Below are 16,523 nucleotides of genomic sequence, written 5' to 3'. Positions count from 1 at the left end.
AAACGCAGCTGATGTTGGTTATAATAACAATTAAAAGTAAGTTAAATTAAATGTAAATTAAATTAAAAATAAATTAAATAAATAAACTTTATATAATATTTCTAAATAGAATATGAAAGCATTTCTATTACAAATTACCATGAAAAATGTATAGCTAATTATTAAAACAGATTTTCTTAACTGTAATTTGAAAATGAGATAATCTCTCGAATGTTGATTACAATGGACGAACTGCACACAACAATCCCCGCAAAGAGGAGGTAATGACTGAAAAGATGATATCGTAGCGAGCGAACATTACCCCCCCCCCATACCTAATAAAAAAGAAACAAAGAGAGGGTAATCCTTGGAGGATGGTATTGTGAGGAACCAACGTATACTATATCCCCCCCTCCCCTAAAAAGAGATGATCTCTGGGAGGAATGTATCATGACGAATGAAAATATACTACGCAGAATTAAATAAGCATGGACCATTTTAATGTTAATATAGTTAGGATAGGTGGGGAAAAACTTTCGCATTTATTCATTCAGATAACATTAGAAACCTCCGGGCCAAGATCACAGTGTAGTAGCTGTTCTGATGCTACACTTTACCTTTTCTGTCCTCGGTCAGTGGATGAGAAATCTTTCATGACCGAGACAATTTTTATTTTTGTTCCTATCCAGAGTGCCCCTTTTTAGGGGAGTTGGATTTTCTCCACATTAAAAACCGACCTTGTGTCTAACTCTGCCCTTGTGGGGAGGCAAGTAAATAGGAACATAAAAAACATTAAGTTATGGCCAGGTTCATTGTCCATGTGAAATCTCGAAATGCAATTAGGCAGGAAAATATAGTCACCATCTTTATAACCACAGAAATAGGCTAGCTAAGAAAGAACGATGATTTTCTTTTCTGTTCTGGCCTCGGGGAGGGGTGGGGCTTGTGGTAATCAAGATAAACACATTAACAAAAATGTATTAGCAAAAGTATGTTACAGAAGTAAAGATTATGATATGTTCATATATTTACACGTATATATCAATGCGTCTATTTTCTGCTTGACGTGTGATATATTTAATTGTCTTTAAGATGGTGAGTGTGTATATATATATATATATATATATATATATATATATATATATATATATATATATGAGAGAGAGAGAGGTAATATCATTTATTGAAGAAAGTATTTAGGCTCCAAGAATCAATATTGTCTCATCATCTAACTAAAACTTAACCCTTATCCTAGGATGGCATCCATGCCTTGATAAATGGTGACTTCCCGTTTTCCATGTAAATTCATCAGAGCTCATTCCATTAAAATACAAGGGACGTGCAATAAGTAATGCTCCTGACCCACTTCCCATAGGAATAGATCAACGAAACTTGGCACAGTTATTAGTCTTTCTCTACATAGGAACCACCCAGAGTTCTGCATTTCTCCCATCGTTTGATGCAGCTCTGGAGACCGTTTTTGTAGAACACCCCAGGTTGGTCCTCCAACCACGACGTGACTTCAGAAATCAAGGCTGCATCATCTAGGAAACGCTTTCCTTTCAAAAAAGCTTCATGGCTGGGAAGAGGTAAAAGTCAGAGGGTACAAGGTCAGGAGCATAGGGAGGATTTCATAACCACACGCCCATGCTCCTGATCTGGTAACATGCAAGTTGTGGACCGGAGCGTTGTCCTACAGGAGGAGGGTACCTTTGCTGATCTTGCCCCGCCTCTTGATTTTGATAGCTTCCCTTAATTTCAACAAAAGGGAAGCATAATAGGCTCCTGTAATTGTGGTACCCTTTGCCAGGAAATCTGTCATCACTACTCCGTCCTGGTCCAAGAAGACTGTGAGCATGACCTTGCTAGCGGAGGGCTGCACCCTTGCCTTCTTTGGAGGTGGTGAGTCCAAGTGCTTCCACTGCATTGACTGGGCTTTGGTCTCTGGATCATAGTGATGGACCCAGGTTTCATCATGTGTAATCAGTCTTTTGAAAAACTTTGACTTATCTTCTTGACACATCTCTAAATTCATCCTTGAGCACTCAACGCGTTCTCACTTCTGGAATGGTGTGAGCAACCTGGGAATCCATCTGGCAGACACCTTATGCATAGGCAAATGGTCATGAATGATAGTTTCCATAGACCCTGTACTAATCTTGACATCTTGGGCTATTTGGCGAATAGTAATGCGCCAATCTTCCAAAATGGCAACCTCAACTTGACGGACAGATGCCTCATCAATGGCAGAAGGGGGGGGCGACCAGGTCTAGGAGTTGTTTCCACAGACTTTCGGCCATATTTGAATTCACAATGCCAGCGTTTTACAAGGTCATATGATGGGGCATTATCACCATGAGTTTCTTTCATTTCATCAAAAGTCTCCTGTGGTGTGCGTCCTTTCAAATACAAAAACCGGATCACTGCTCGACATTCAACAGGCTCCATTTCACACATAACTCTGTTCAAGCACCTGTAAAATGGAAACCACAATTAGTTCAGAGCTGTAATTTGCCACATCACCCATAGAGATATAAATCATTGCACATGCAAAATTTCAGCTAGATCAGACAACTGGAAGTGGTTCAGGGGCATTACTTATTGCAAAAAAAAAAACAAAAAAAAAACGCCTCTGGTGTGTGTGTGTGTGTGTGTGTGTGTGTGTGTGTGTGTATATAAAGTATACATCTGATCGTCTATTGATAAATGTATAAACAGGACATATAATATTTATGACAAACGGTCTTTACAATAATAGAGGACAGATACAATTCTCTTGAGGGGGGTTAATATTTGGCCAATAGGGAAACATACCTTATCCATCTGGGTTGATTTTGATTTTACGGATCCTTGGAAAAGCTGTAAATGAAGATTCGTATGACCCGAAGTTTTGGTTATACTTACAGCAGCTTTATTTACCGATGTTTCCACACTGGTCTTAGATTTTTACTATCAACATTTATGACAGTCTCTCCTGCTCAGAGCCCTCTGACTGCTGATTCTAAATGACGCCATCAACACGTATCACAACACGACCACCGTCTGATCTCCGTTACGTAGACATCTGTGTTTAATTTTACTCATCAAATTCTTTTTTCCCTAGTTAAAATTTCTAGAAACTATTTTAATGTAAATACTTTTATCTTTAAATATTTATTTCGTTTCGATAGCATTCTTTCTGATATACAAACATTTTTTGCTTTGTTATTAAAATATTTTTAACCTAAAACACTAACAATCGGTCATGCAGCAGGCTAACAGGTATTTTCCGGGATCTAATAACATAACATTGGTGCTACAATTTTCTTTTTATTTATCTATTTAAAAAATGTTTTGTTTTTTTTTTATTTAAAAACACACTTTTTCTGTTATTTTATTTTTTTAAGGGAAGGATTAGCTTACAATTATATGGTTTCATTTTTTTTTTTTTTTTTTTATTCCATGCGGTGTTCCTCTATCTTTTTGTTTTACTTCTGTTATAGTTTCTTTATGTTCGGTATTTCATGTGTTTTTTAAGATTTTTTTTTTAATGGTTTTTAAGATTTCAGCTGTTTATATTATTATTATCCTATGTATCTTCTAGCCATCTACCCGATTCCAATCTCTCTCATTCTTTGAAGTTTTTCAGGATTGTTCCTCGTGCTCATACTATTACTAGTTTAATCTTGACTTTCTTTATCTTCTATATTCCTTTTAGCTCTCTGGCCAGTTCCATATATTTGCTATTATTATGATTATTATTATGATTATTATTATTATTATGATTACTATTATTATTATGATTACTATTATTATTATTATTATTATTATTTGACTGCATATACCTCTATATACTGTTCGCATTTCAATTACTACAGAGGTTGTCAGATCTAAGCTTGTCTTAAAAACTCATATCACTAGGAATTTTCATACAGGTCATCATCAAAGATTTCTCTCCACATTATTATTATTATTGAGGCTGTTCTATTGGTGGATGGAGCAAGTTCAAGTAACTTCTGCCATTACTAACTAGCAGAGCATTACCACGGTCAACCAAACAAAAAGTCTATAAGGCATGTACGCAGTGTGATAGAAGTAAAATCTGGCCAGTGAGAGTAGAGGACATGTGTTGCATGAAGGGTGATGCTATGAGAATGATATATGATTGTGTAATGTGAGTTTTCATGACAAGCTTAGATCTGATGACCTCAGAAGAAATTTACATACGAACAGTAGATGGAGATATATGCAGATAAGGAGACTTTCTTGGTGTGGTCATGTTGAAAGAATGACTGAGAGTATTTGGGTCAATAGATGTGGAACAATTTAGGTAGCAGAATCATTTGACGGTGGCAGGCCAAGGAAAACATGGAAGAAGTGATAAGGAAGAATTTGAAAGAAAAGGGGATAAAAAACGACCTGCCAGAGATAAGTTAGTTTGGAAGTCAGTTTATAAAAGCCGTCCAACACATGCCAGCATCGAAAACAGAAGATGATGATGATCAATAATTTTTTACTTTTTTTAAAAATTTACTTTTGTCCCTCCCAAATGAAGCATATTGACACTAAAATATTGAACTACTGTGGTTGGGACCAGATTCATATGGAGGGGGAGCAATATGGCTGAAAAGTTGAGCAGCAAAATGTTTGTTCACATTACATTTAAATTTCTGCATGTTGATACGATCGTATAACAGGAGACAGGAAGGGAATTCTCAAAACACACGGTTCAACAAATCGAGCGAGCATGTAAAATAGACGATAACTTGATGCTGCTGCTGCTGCTGCTGCTGCTGATGATGATGATGATGATGACATTCTTTTATTGTCATAATAATAGAGATTTTTTTATATAGCGGATTTTATATTTGTTCTATATAAAATTAATCAACCGAATACAGCCCAAATAAATTTTTTAAAATTAAATCTAACAAAAAAAACAAAAAAAATAATAGTGAAATTAAATTGATTTTCATTCAAAGAATTCCTTCATGTTTGAACAGAAATTGATCGTACAGCGACACCAATTCCAAATGACAGTTTCTATTGGTCGATTCCACTCTTGGAAACAATGAAGTCGGTGATTTCTATTGGTTGGTTTTTTCTGCTTGAATGTAAAAACTGAAGACGATCCAATGCCGGTCTCTTCTTCATTGAATGGATGTCTTTCATTAAAATTCTAATTGCATATCCACCGAGGTTGATGTCCTGCGGCGTTGTTTAATGGCAAACCATTAAAAGAATCCTCCTTTCGTAGTGGAAAAACTAAAGGCTTCTTTGAGAAGAAATTGGACCGACGAGAAAATTCTGGAAGATGAATATTAGTGTGGTGGGGTTATAGTAATCGAAAATATAAACCATATCTACATTTATTTCAGGGAAGTGAACTTCACTTGTAGAGAAGGTGTAGAGACGCGCAGTTTAATATAATATATATATATATATATATATATATATATATATATATATATATATATATATATATATATATATATATATATATATATATATATAAACAACATAGGGTTTCTGAATTAAACAGGATTGGTATACACAAAAAGGAGAAACTATTTGAAAAAGCGTACGTTTAAATATTGAATTAAAAAAGTTAAAATGTATTGAACTAGAAAAATAATATTTTTGTTCATTTCAAGTTGCCGACATATTCCTATTACTTTTGTGCATGCGCAAATTCATTCATAGCTTGAAATTGTTTCATTCAAAATCTTTCTTAACTATCTGTCGATAGCTCAAATGGTAGGGAAAGCAGCTAAAACGCTAAATGTTTTGGTTTCTATTCTAGCTGATGACACCGAAGTCATATTTAAAAAAAATTTTTGAAATCAGTACTATATATTAGGCACAATATAATATTCAATAGAGAATCGGCTCTGTAATAATCAATATGAAATCTGCATGAATTAAAATATGTTTAAGTGTATTTTATGACCGGGCAAGAAAATCAAACTTCATGTGTGGAAGATCGTCTGGTAATTTCAGATCCATCTTCCTGTCTATGCCTATTAGTACTTAACCCAGAAGGGCAGAGTTAGGAATTTCAAAAAATTATGTTACTTTAATGATGTTAAATATAATTTTGATTACTCTTACAGGTTATCCCCAGAAGGTGTTGACATTGTCTTGGACTGTCTTTGTGGAGATTACACGAACAAAGGAATCAGTCTCCTCAGGCCAATGGGGAGATATATTTTATTTGGTAAGTATTAGCGTTGCATTCAGGTTTGAACCCCAGTGTCTGTATATGGAAAAAAAAATAAATAAATAAATAAAAAATAAAAAAACGCACGCGCGCGAATAAAACAGTAAAAGATTAACATTAGAAGGAAATAGTGTGAAAATTAAGATTAATTACAATGTTTTGCTCCCCCCCCCCACACACACAAAATGCCACCGGTAGAATAAATAATAAAGTTCACAATCCTTTCTACAATCCAACCATATTTGCGATAAAGAAAAAATCTTTAACTTATGCCTGACCTGTGGAGTGAAAGTAATTTTTTTTAATAAAAAAAAATAAAATAAAATAAAATAAAATAAATAAATAAAAATAAAAAAAAATCACTGATTGAAAAGAAATCCATAAAAACTCAAAGAATTAACCGATCTTTATGAAATTTCCAATATCAATATTCATCGATTTAAATAAATCAATCAATATTGATATAACGTATTTATTTTATTAAAGCGAAACAAGCACATATTAGATTTTTACGTCATTTAAATCATTTTACCGCCTTCTTAATTTCCCTAATGAAATGAGTTTTATTATTTTATTTAGACACAAGGTCAAAATGTTTCTGTGAACGAACTGGATTCGAACTTGGCACACCCATGTTTGCGGTTCGCTTTGTAAATCACCCAGCCATCAAATTATTTACTTACTCTCCAGGATATTTGACACAAAGTCAGGTGTTGGCTTGATGAAAGTGTTTCTGTGGGGAAAACTGAATTCGAACTTTGCGCACCCAGTTTTTCAATCTATGTCGTTAACAACTCAGTCACCGTCACCCTCAAACGAATGATGCCTAGAAACACATTTCTGCACAAAAAAAAAACAAAACATTTTAATAAATATTTGAATAAGATATTCAAATGTTTAATAAATAAAATTAATAATAACGAAAAATACGTCTCAAATAAAAAAGTGGGGGGATGTAAATATAAACAAAGGGCAGGTAACTCCCTCAAACGCTCAGGTGAACGTAACAATTAAATACCACATAATCACTAATAAAAAAAAATAAATAAACAATAGATCGTCTTTATATTCATACTTCAAACTTGTTGTTTAAAGTTAGCAGAAGGAAAGGAGAAAAAGAAAGGGAAAAGCAGATCAAATGAACAGAGGTCTTATTGCGTGTGGAGGGCGAGGTTGGGCGAAAGAGAGAGAGAAATCAAGATGGCGCCCATAGTTTTAAAAGGTGTGCTCTGGTGGAAGTCACGTGAAATCACGCAAGAGACATGTATAAAACGAATTGACAGGTTAGGTCAGTGAGAGACAGACAGACGAAGGTTGGTGTCAGTGGTGATCTCAAACCCGGCGGTTGTTGGCTTACAAAGACGAATTCTTTTTTTGTTTTTTATTTCTTTAATTTTGTTCTAAACAGAGAACACTTCAAAACTCAATGACCATTTTTACAAATAGAAAACACCTTCATAGTGAGCATGGAAAATAAAATAAAGACAATTCATATCTCAAGATCATTAGCGGCCCTGCCGTTTAACAGCGTTAGCGACCACGGCTCTCCAATGCAGGTGGCTATCCATAGCCCAAAACAGCTCAACATTTGGCGATAATCCCGTACAAATCGACCAAGTTGTCCATCAAAGTTCGTATCTAAAGATCGCAAAACGTTTAATTTATTTTTTATATTTATATATACCGACCTTCTTCAGGTGTATCTTGCCGAACTTGGGAATCATTCTGTTGACATCGGGAATCTGCTCGGAATTTTGAATGGAACCCTCTATTTAATCCATGGAGGTAGCATATTCTCGTCCTGTCATCCATGACTGGAGAAAAGTCCTAAGTAGTTTGCAATTGTATCATGAGTGTTGTATCCACTGAGGATTATATCTTCAACCTCCTGTAGAGTCTAACTTAGAATTGAATTTTAACAAGTACTTTATCCACTACGCGACCGGCCCCTCCAATCTTTTAATATCATATTTTTGCAGAGAGCTGCCTTAACTTTTCATTCACACCTTCAGCGTGCTGTCTCTTGTAAAAGGTTTTCACTAAGTTCTGATTATTGATTTCTCTTCCAATATTCATTTTTAGACACCACACCATGATTGAGTTCTGTATAAAACTTTTCTGCAATCTAAGAATAAAAATATTGTTATAACCCGATTGTCAGGGTTAACAGAGAAAATAAAAGGAAGAGCAAAAAGTATTAAAGATAGAAAAAATGTTGGTCCAGAATTATAAGAGTTATCTCCCTTGGTTTTATTCTTGATAAGGTTCGAAAAAGAGCTCTCCTATATGAGTCTTTAATCTTCCACCCATATGTGATGAGATTTTAGTGATCCTGTTGAATCATTTGAAAGAATGTCAGAATAAAGAACAGCATTGGGTAAAGGTGGTCGTGTCTGGATGTATCTGACTCGAATTACATATTGAATAACAAGAGTTCTTCCATATAGAACACCAACATTTCCACTTATATTTATAAATCCACTTTACTCAAAGGAAACACTGGAATATAAAGAGAGTTGTTTGATAGGCTAGCTTTTGTCAAACACAGAATGTGGTATCCTAGATCTCCATTTTATGTGCCCACTTCTGGAGAAGTGTAACATAGCACGGATACGCGCATGTAAGTGCATGTGAAATGACGTCATCGATGGGGTAAAAATATAGCCGATAGCCATTAGTCGCATGCTCTCGTGTAATGAATGAATGCGTGAATGTAGGATTGACATGAAATTCTTAAAGATAAACTAAAATGACTGAAAAATGGGCTGAAATGACTTAAATAAATAAAAAGTAAATGACTTAGAATGACTTTAATGAACAGGGATGAATTGAATGACCTTAAGAATGACTTAAATTCTTAAAAAATAACTGGAATCCTTCAAAAACAACTTGAATGATCTGGAGAATGACTTGAATGGCTTTGAGACTAACTGGTTGTAAAGTGGGTGATCATTTTACATTAAATTAATACAGAAAAATGATACCCCAGTTTATATCACAGTAAGTACAGCATGTAGTAAGACCACAGATACTACACTTTAATCTTGGCCAAAAGGCCAAGAAAAGGGTATTTATTTGCCCCCCCCCCGAGCAAATTAGGCACAAGGCCAATTTTTAATATGAGGAGTGAAGGGGAAATGGGGACCAACTTCCCGGGGAGTAGGGGAGCTGAATAGTGACAATTGGTATGAAGGGTTGCCCCTACATTGATCAAGGTCTTATATGTGGGGTTGCACCCACATATGGTCTTTGCTTGCAGTATCTGCCGGACAGATACTACACTTTGATCTTGGCCAAGAAAAGCTTAAAAAGCTAAGAACAGCATCTATTAACAGACCTTTGATCTTAACCAAAAAGTCCAAGCACAAAAGTGTTACAGATAGACCAACCCACAGAGTGACTTATAGAGTCACTTGCACGCGACTAAAAATAGAAAGAGAACGATCATGAGATAATGTTCAAGATCTCGTGAGAGATGTGTAGAACCTTTTAGATCACTTTGCTGACGTCACGGCTGTACCAACAAGGAAATGTTGCTACAAAGAACAAGCGAGTTGGAGTTATTTCCTATTCTTTATCTTGACCTTCTTTGTGACTGAAACTGCACACAACGTGTGTTGGTCCGTGGACAACGTTACAGAAGGACGAGGACAGAATAAGACGTCTTGTCATCCTGAAATGTAACTGGGAACTGCATTAACTTTGTCACTAAAACACTTGGAGCATGAATTCAAAGTTGAGTCTGCACAAGTGTCCTCTCACCTACACAATTATAGAAGTCTAGGTGTCACCGTGCATGTTCCGAGCCTAACAACTTGATGCAAAAAAAATGTAATGTCAAAAACAAAAACAAAAAAACTTTTAACTCATACTTTGGTTTCTCAAATATAAACCATTGCATCTACTGAACGAACGCACCGTCAAATTCTTCCTAACGGTTGGCACAATTGCATTCACGGAATAAAGTATGGTACTCCTGCTAATACAGCAAAAAGTTTACTCTCATTTACATCAGAAGTGGTGTCGCTGATTCCCAATGAATTGTATTAATTATTTGATCTAAAGAATATAGATACAGCCGGGCTTCTCCACACAAGAATATGATTGGCTGGTTAAGCTATAAATACCGGCTGATAGAGCTGCTTGGGAGAGCAGTAGAAAGGTATGCTGAAAGCCTCTGATCACGCACACCCTTACAGTACAGCGACTTACTAGATCAATATTTATTCAACAAGCAGCCAAGACCACTCAGCTACTTCAAACAAATATATCCACTTTTTATATATCCCGGACATATCAGAACATATTTAAATTTCTTGAATTATCAAAAAAAGAAAAACCTGATTTTTAAACGTTACTAATTTACATGTCTACAGTAGAATTTATGCCATTTGCACCCCCTCCCCAAAAGGGAAACCTAACACATATTCAAGAAACGCTATCCCATGAAATTTAACGGACGTTCACTGCTGCATTGACAACATTTAAAAATAGTTATATTGTATTACCACTTCCGAAAAATACACTTAAATAACTTTTACGGGCTCTGAGAAAAAAATTAACATTCTGATTGAGTTACGCATTTTAAACAAGTTAACTATTCTGTACTTTCATGGACTCTCTTGAGTTAATCTTTTCCAGGGCAATACCGAGATACGGGCAGCTAGTTTTTAATTTTTCAAATTACAAACATAATTCTGTTTGTTCCTGGTCTTACTCTGATTTCGACAGAAGTGACATTTTTATTTTAATTTCAGGAACCTCAAGTGTTGTGACCGGAGAAACGAAGAGCTTTTTTAGTTTTGCCAAATCTGTAAGTAAAAGTTTCGTTTTTTTTTTTTTTTAAATTAATTCCAACAGTCCATATTTTGGTGCTTAAGTCTTTTTATCTTGGTGATACCATTGGAGCACAGGATGGAGCAGGTGATTGCAAGAGTTAGAAATTTATGAAGCAAATTCATGGAACTTCCATTATTACTAATTAGCAGAGTGTTATCACTGTTTACCAAGGGAAAAAGTCTATCAGGCATGTGTGATTATGTACGAAACTGAAACATGGCCACCGAGGATTGAGGATATGCGTTGCACGAAGAGAAAGGACATGAGAATCATACGATGCGTGTGTAATATGATTTTTATATTCTTGTTGGGTTGTCTGCTTAATCTAATTCTAGCCAGTCTCAATGATCGTTACCAATCATTATCCTCAAGTTGCCTTTGGGCCTTGATAAGCAGTAACTCATTAGTACATCAAAAAAATTAAAGTTAATCTCAAAAATGTATTCCCTAGCTATATTCTACAATTATTTTTATGCAGTTTAATTGTATTCATTAATTCTTAAATATGTCGTTGTCGATTTCCATTCATGTCTGAGTATTGGATCCCATCGTTTGTCTTCTATCTTTGGAGTGGATGTTTATGTATGCTTCTGTTAAATCCGAGTCTATGGTGGAAGAGTCGTGAATAGTGTTCGCAAGGGAAGGAAGGGACGGGATTGTTCTCGTCACTCCCTTCTTCTCCTCCATCATCTTCATTCTCTCTCCTCTTCTCCTCAAAGTCCACGGTGCTATGGCGTGCTACATCTCTCTACGTCTTCCTGTCTTTAGCAGTTTCATTCCACGAGGATGTTTCGATGTTTGTTAGAGCCAAGGTGCGTTTAAGTTGGTTTTTGTAGCGCATTTTGGGGGCTCCTCGTGGCCTCCTACCCTGGGCCAATTCACCATACAGCATTTTCTTAGGGAACCTTGAATTAGCAATCCTGTGGACGTGTTCTGTCCAGCAGAGGTGGTGATAGATGATGGTGATCTCAACACTTGTTACTGAGGCTCGTTCTAGGACTTCAATATTAGTGGTGTGCCTCTCCCAGGGTTTTTTCAAAATCTGCCTCAGTTAAGTTTGTTGGAAACGTTCCAGATTTTTTTATATTGCTTCTATGCAGTGTTCATATATCGCATGTGTACAGGAGCATGGAGAGAACTACTGCCTGAAACACCATTATTTTGGTGGCCATCGTTAATGCTATGTTGTTGAACATGTGGCAGCTGAGTCGACCAAAGGCGGAGTGGGCTGCCCTGATCCTGTTCTCCACATCCTTCATGCATGTGGGAGCAGATGTTAGGATGCCTCCTAGGTAGAACTGATTCACTTCTTCTAATGGTTGGTTGTTTGCTATGGTGTTAAAGTTTGGGAGCATCAGTCTTGGTGGATGTTGGACGATTGCTACAGGATTATGTAATCATAATGAAGCTAAATAATGCACTATTCCTAAAAAAGTTATTTCTTTTTTCCTGTGGTGCTCAATATTATTGGTAGAGCAGTTTAGTGATCAATGATCTCGTCTCTACAACCTCTTTCTCACAGACAACACGTTGCTAATCTTTTTCGACTATCATTATTTCGACGACTGATCTTCAATCTCTGGTTCATCCTTGTACGACATTCACAGCCAGAACTCATTTCTTTACTTTCTTCCTTCGTGTGCCTAACATCAAATGGAATTTCCATGAACAGTGTTTCTTTCCAAATACTATGCATTTTAAAAATTTTATTTACAAAAAAGCTTTCATTCACTCCAAACAAAGCATATTGCTTCTGGGACCAGATTTATAGGGGGCAATCTGGGTAAGAAGTTGAGCAGCATTTCATTTGAATTTCTGCATGTTGGTATAGTTGAGGAAACATGGAACCGGAAGTGAATTCCAAAAGCAAGCTACTAAAGAAATCTTCCAGAATTTAGGACCCCTTTAATGAATGAGTGCAATATTTTCATTACAACTGAACTGCTTTCCTACATACTGTAGCATGGTCGTATTCAAATTAAATATCAACAAATGATTGCTATAAACTTTTCTCTTAAATATTTTTTATCAACTCATTTTTAATCCTTTCATAATAATCTTCATTCAACTGACAATCTATTCATCTTATTAATCTTTAGCCTCAGGTAACTTTTAGCCTTGGTAAGTGTTGTCTAATTAGTAAAATATAATTTTTATTTATTTATTTAAGAAGTTTGGCTTTTTGAAGGTGGTGCAATTTTGTTAACAACGTTTAGCATAATAAAACATGGATCAAATGACCATATTGAAGAATTCAATAATCTTCAATTAATGTATCGCATTAGGAGTCCATGGTATGGCGTCATATCTTTTAAAAACATTTCGAGGTATACCTCTTTTTCAAATAGAAATCTTCGCTCGATCTACAGGATGTTTTCACTTGGAAGTTGAAAAGAATAATATGCATTTTGTGTCAGAAATTATTATTATTGAATTATTATTTGTTGCAAAATATTGATATTTCTTATTTGTTTATTACTGGATTATTATTATTATTATTATTATTATTAAATATTTATTATTACTATTATTAAAGTATTATTGGATTATTAAATATTGTTGTTATCATTAGTAGCAGTAGTAGCATATTTATTATTATTATTATTATTATTAAATTATAATAGTATTATTAATTTATTACTATTATGATTTAATTATTATTTTAGTATTAAATGTATATATATATTTTATTTTTATTGTATTAAGTATTTATTATTAATGAGAGCATTGGTATATTTATTATTAAATGATTATTGTATTAAATATTATTATTAGCATCATAATTATTAATTTTTTATCAAATAAATATAATTTTTTGTGTTAATCAATATTCATTATTATTATAAATTTTTTTTTATTGTATTAAATATTTATTATTATTATTATTATTATTATTATTATTATTATTATTTACATGCTTTCAGTGGTGGCAAGTTGATAAAATAAGTCCACTGAAATTGTACGATGATAACAAATTTTTGGCTGGCTTCCAACTGCGACAATTGCTGTTTCGTGAAAACCAGCACGAATACGTGCGACAGTTAATGGACAAACTGTTTAAGTTGTATACAGATGGAACCATCAAGCCTGTAATTGACCAAGTGGCTTCCTTCGAAGATGTAAGTATGCCAGAAGCTACAACGTGTTAACAAGTCTACTAATCTCTACATTGCTATCTTTATAAAAGTTATGTATGTCCATGTGTTTATATGTGTGTATATATATACAGGATTCACTCCTAAACTAATTAATCGACCATCATGAATTTTGGAACGCACCTGCTAGGTGTAAGGGTTGATTATGAGATATATTTTTAGTTTAAGTTGATTAAATTGGAATAAAAATGTTGTGGAAGTTTTTTGTGCAATTTTTGATATCTTCAATATTTTTGTGAAATTCTCTCACCATCAATGAATAAATATTTTCAAAATTTAAGTTTCTTGGGAGAATTTTAAAGTTTTTTTTTTTATGAGGCATATTCAAGAGATAATCTCCCATTTGAATAAATTCAAATATTTCAGATTTGCATTGAATGTTATGCAATGGCATGAAGCACCAATTAAACATGATTTCCTAACTTTCAATACCCTTAAAGCTTAAGCTTTCAATTTCTTAATACCCATTAATCTTTCAATTTCAGACATTTTCTATAATCCAACTCGTATGGATTCTGGTCAAATTTGGAATAAGGGTTCTAAACATAAAGTTTAATGCCATTATCTGTTGATTTTGATCTTTGTAAAGAAACATTAAAAGTGGTGCAAAACCGTTTTGTTTGAGGAATTTTACCAGTCCTGGGGAACAAGTATTCTTGTTAATATCTCTCTCTCTACTATTATAGAAAAGTCACTTTGTGTGTGAGTTCCTTCCTCATAGGTTCCGAAACGACTGAGCCTATCTCTTGCAAATTACACACAAAGGTAATTTATATTTCTGGCAGTGTTCTTAGATATGTTTTGTACAGAAATTCAACCAATAAGTATCAAAAATTAAAAAAAAAATCTGATTTAAAAAATCTTTCCTCTCTCATAGATAAAAAAAAATATTTACAGGGGAATATTTTACATTACACCGATGTAATTTTGGCCGGTGTAACGTAAAATATTCTCCTATAAAAATTATTTTCTTTTGTCTATAAGAGAAGAAAGACTATTTTCAAGATCATCAGCTGACATGATATTATAAACAAATATAGACGGAATTTGATGAATGACATTATTATTATTTTTAAAATGTTTTCCTTATAAAATAGTCAGAATTGTTATGAATAATAAGATCAATGAAGATGTATTTCAACATTCAGAGCAGGTACACTATAAAATTACATTTCATTTACCACAAAAAAATCAGTCAACAATCATGAGTTTTATTTTTTATTATATTTATTTATTTAATTTATATATAAGCGAATTTTTAATATTTACCTTTTCCATGAGTGTCTTACACGCGTTTCATTGTGCATATAACCGATGCGACAATTACAATGTAATAATCAATAGAAAATTATATCTATAATAATAAATACGAAATCTGGATGAACTAAAATATCATATTTAAGCGTATTTTACAACTGGGTCATAGAAGATTGTCTCTATAATAATAAATATGAAATCTGAATAAATTAAAATAACATATTCAAGCATGTTTTATGACCAGGCAACGTCGGGTAGCTTGCTAGTATATCTATAATAGTGACCTTTTCTGTCTATGTGAGGGACAATCTCTACCAAATTCCTCTGTCAATTTTTAACTTAGCAGGCGCAAATCTACTAAACATGTTACTTCTACGCATGCGTAAATATACAGTTATATCTTTAACGATGTTACTTTTTAAAGTTTTTGTTTGCATATAGTATTAGGTCAGACAGCAACGAATAAAACTGGTAAACAATGTTTTAGTTTCGATTTTAGCTGATGGCACCCAAGTCCTATTTTTTTTATTTCTGAAATCGCTACTATATATTGGGCACAATATAATAATCAATAGAGTATTGGCTTTATAAAAATAAATACGAAATCTGCACATATCACATTTAAGTGTATTTTATGACTGGACCATGCCGGAGTCTACTATTGCATATTGGGCACAATATAATTATCAATAGAGAATTGGCTCTATATTAATAATAAATACAAAATTTGAATAAATTTAAATATCATATTTAAACAGGCAACACAAAGCAGCCTGCTAATGTGTGTGCGTGTGTATATATATATATATATATATAAACTTCATACACGACCAGCCACAACTAACCTTTCTTACATGGCCAAGCATAACTAAAATTTAATACACAACCAGACACAAGCATCGTTTCATACACGGCCAGACGCAACTAGCTCTATGTACAAAGCCAGACGCAACTAGACCTTTGTACACGGCCAGGCACCACTAGACCTTTGTACACGGGCAGGCGCAACTAGACCTTTGTACACGGGCAGGCGCAACTAGACTTTTGTACACGGGCAGGCGCAACTAGACCTTTGTACACGGCCAGGTGCAACT

The 16,523-nt window shown here is 34.2% G+C and overlaps 1 protein-coding gene across 50 annotated transcripts in view; it reads left to right on the top strand.

Moving 5' to 3' along the window:
- LOC145293800 (putative NADPH-dependent quinone oxidoreductase VAT1L) overlaps nt 1-16,523 on the top strand; it is a 324,545-nt gene that overhangs the window by 191,370 nt on the left and 116,652 nt on the right. For all 50 annotated transcript variants that reach the window (XM_080140590.1, XM_080140822.1, XM_080140814.1 and 47 more), the window contains exons 5-7: nt 6,072-6,175; nt 10,936-10,991; nt 13,942-14,136. In XM_080140590.1, coding sequence (XP_079996716.1) covers nt 6,072-6,175; nt 10,936-10,991; nt 13,942-14,136 — 355 coding nt within the window. The remainder of the gene's footprint in view (nt 1-6,071; nt 6,176-10,935; nt 10,992-13,941; nt 14,137-16,523) is intronic.

Source organism: Euprymna scolopes, chromosome 2 (genome assembly GCF_053919585.1).
Source record: "Euprymna scolopes isolate OS-2025 chromosome 2, ASM5391958v1, whole genome shotgun sequence".
NCBI lineage: Eukaryota > Metazoa > Mollusca > Cephalopoda > Sepiida > Sepiolidae > Euprymna > Euprymna scolopes.
The sequence above is the reverse complement of the archived record's forward strand: the minus strand, read 5'-3'. Positions and strand labels throughout refer to the sequence as shown.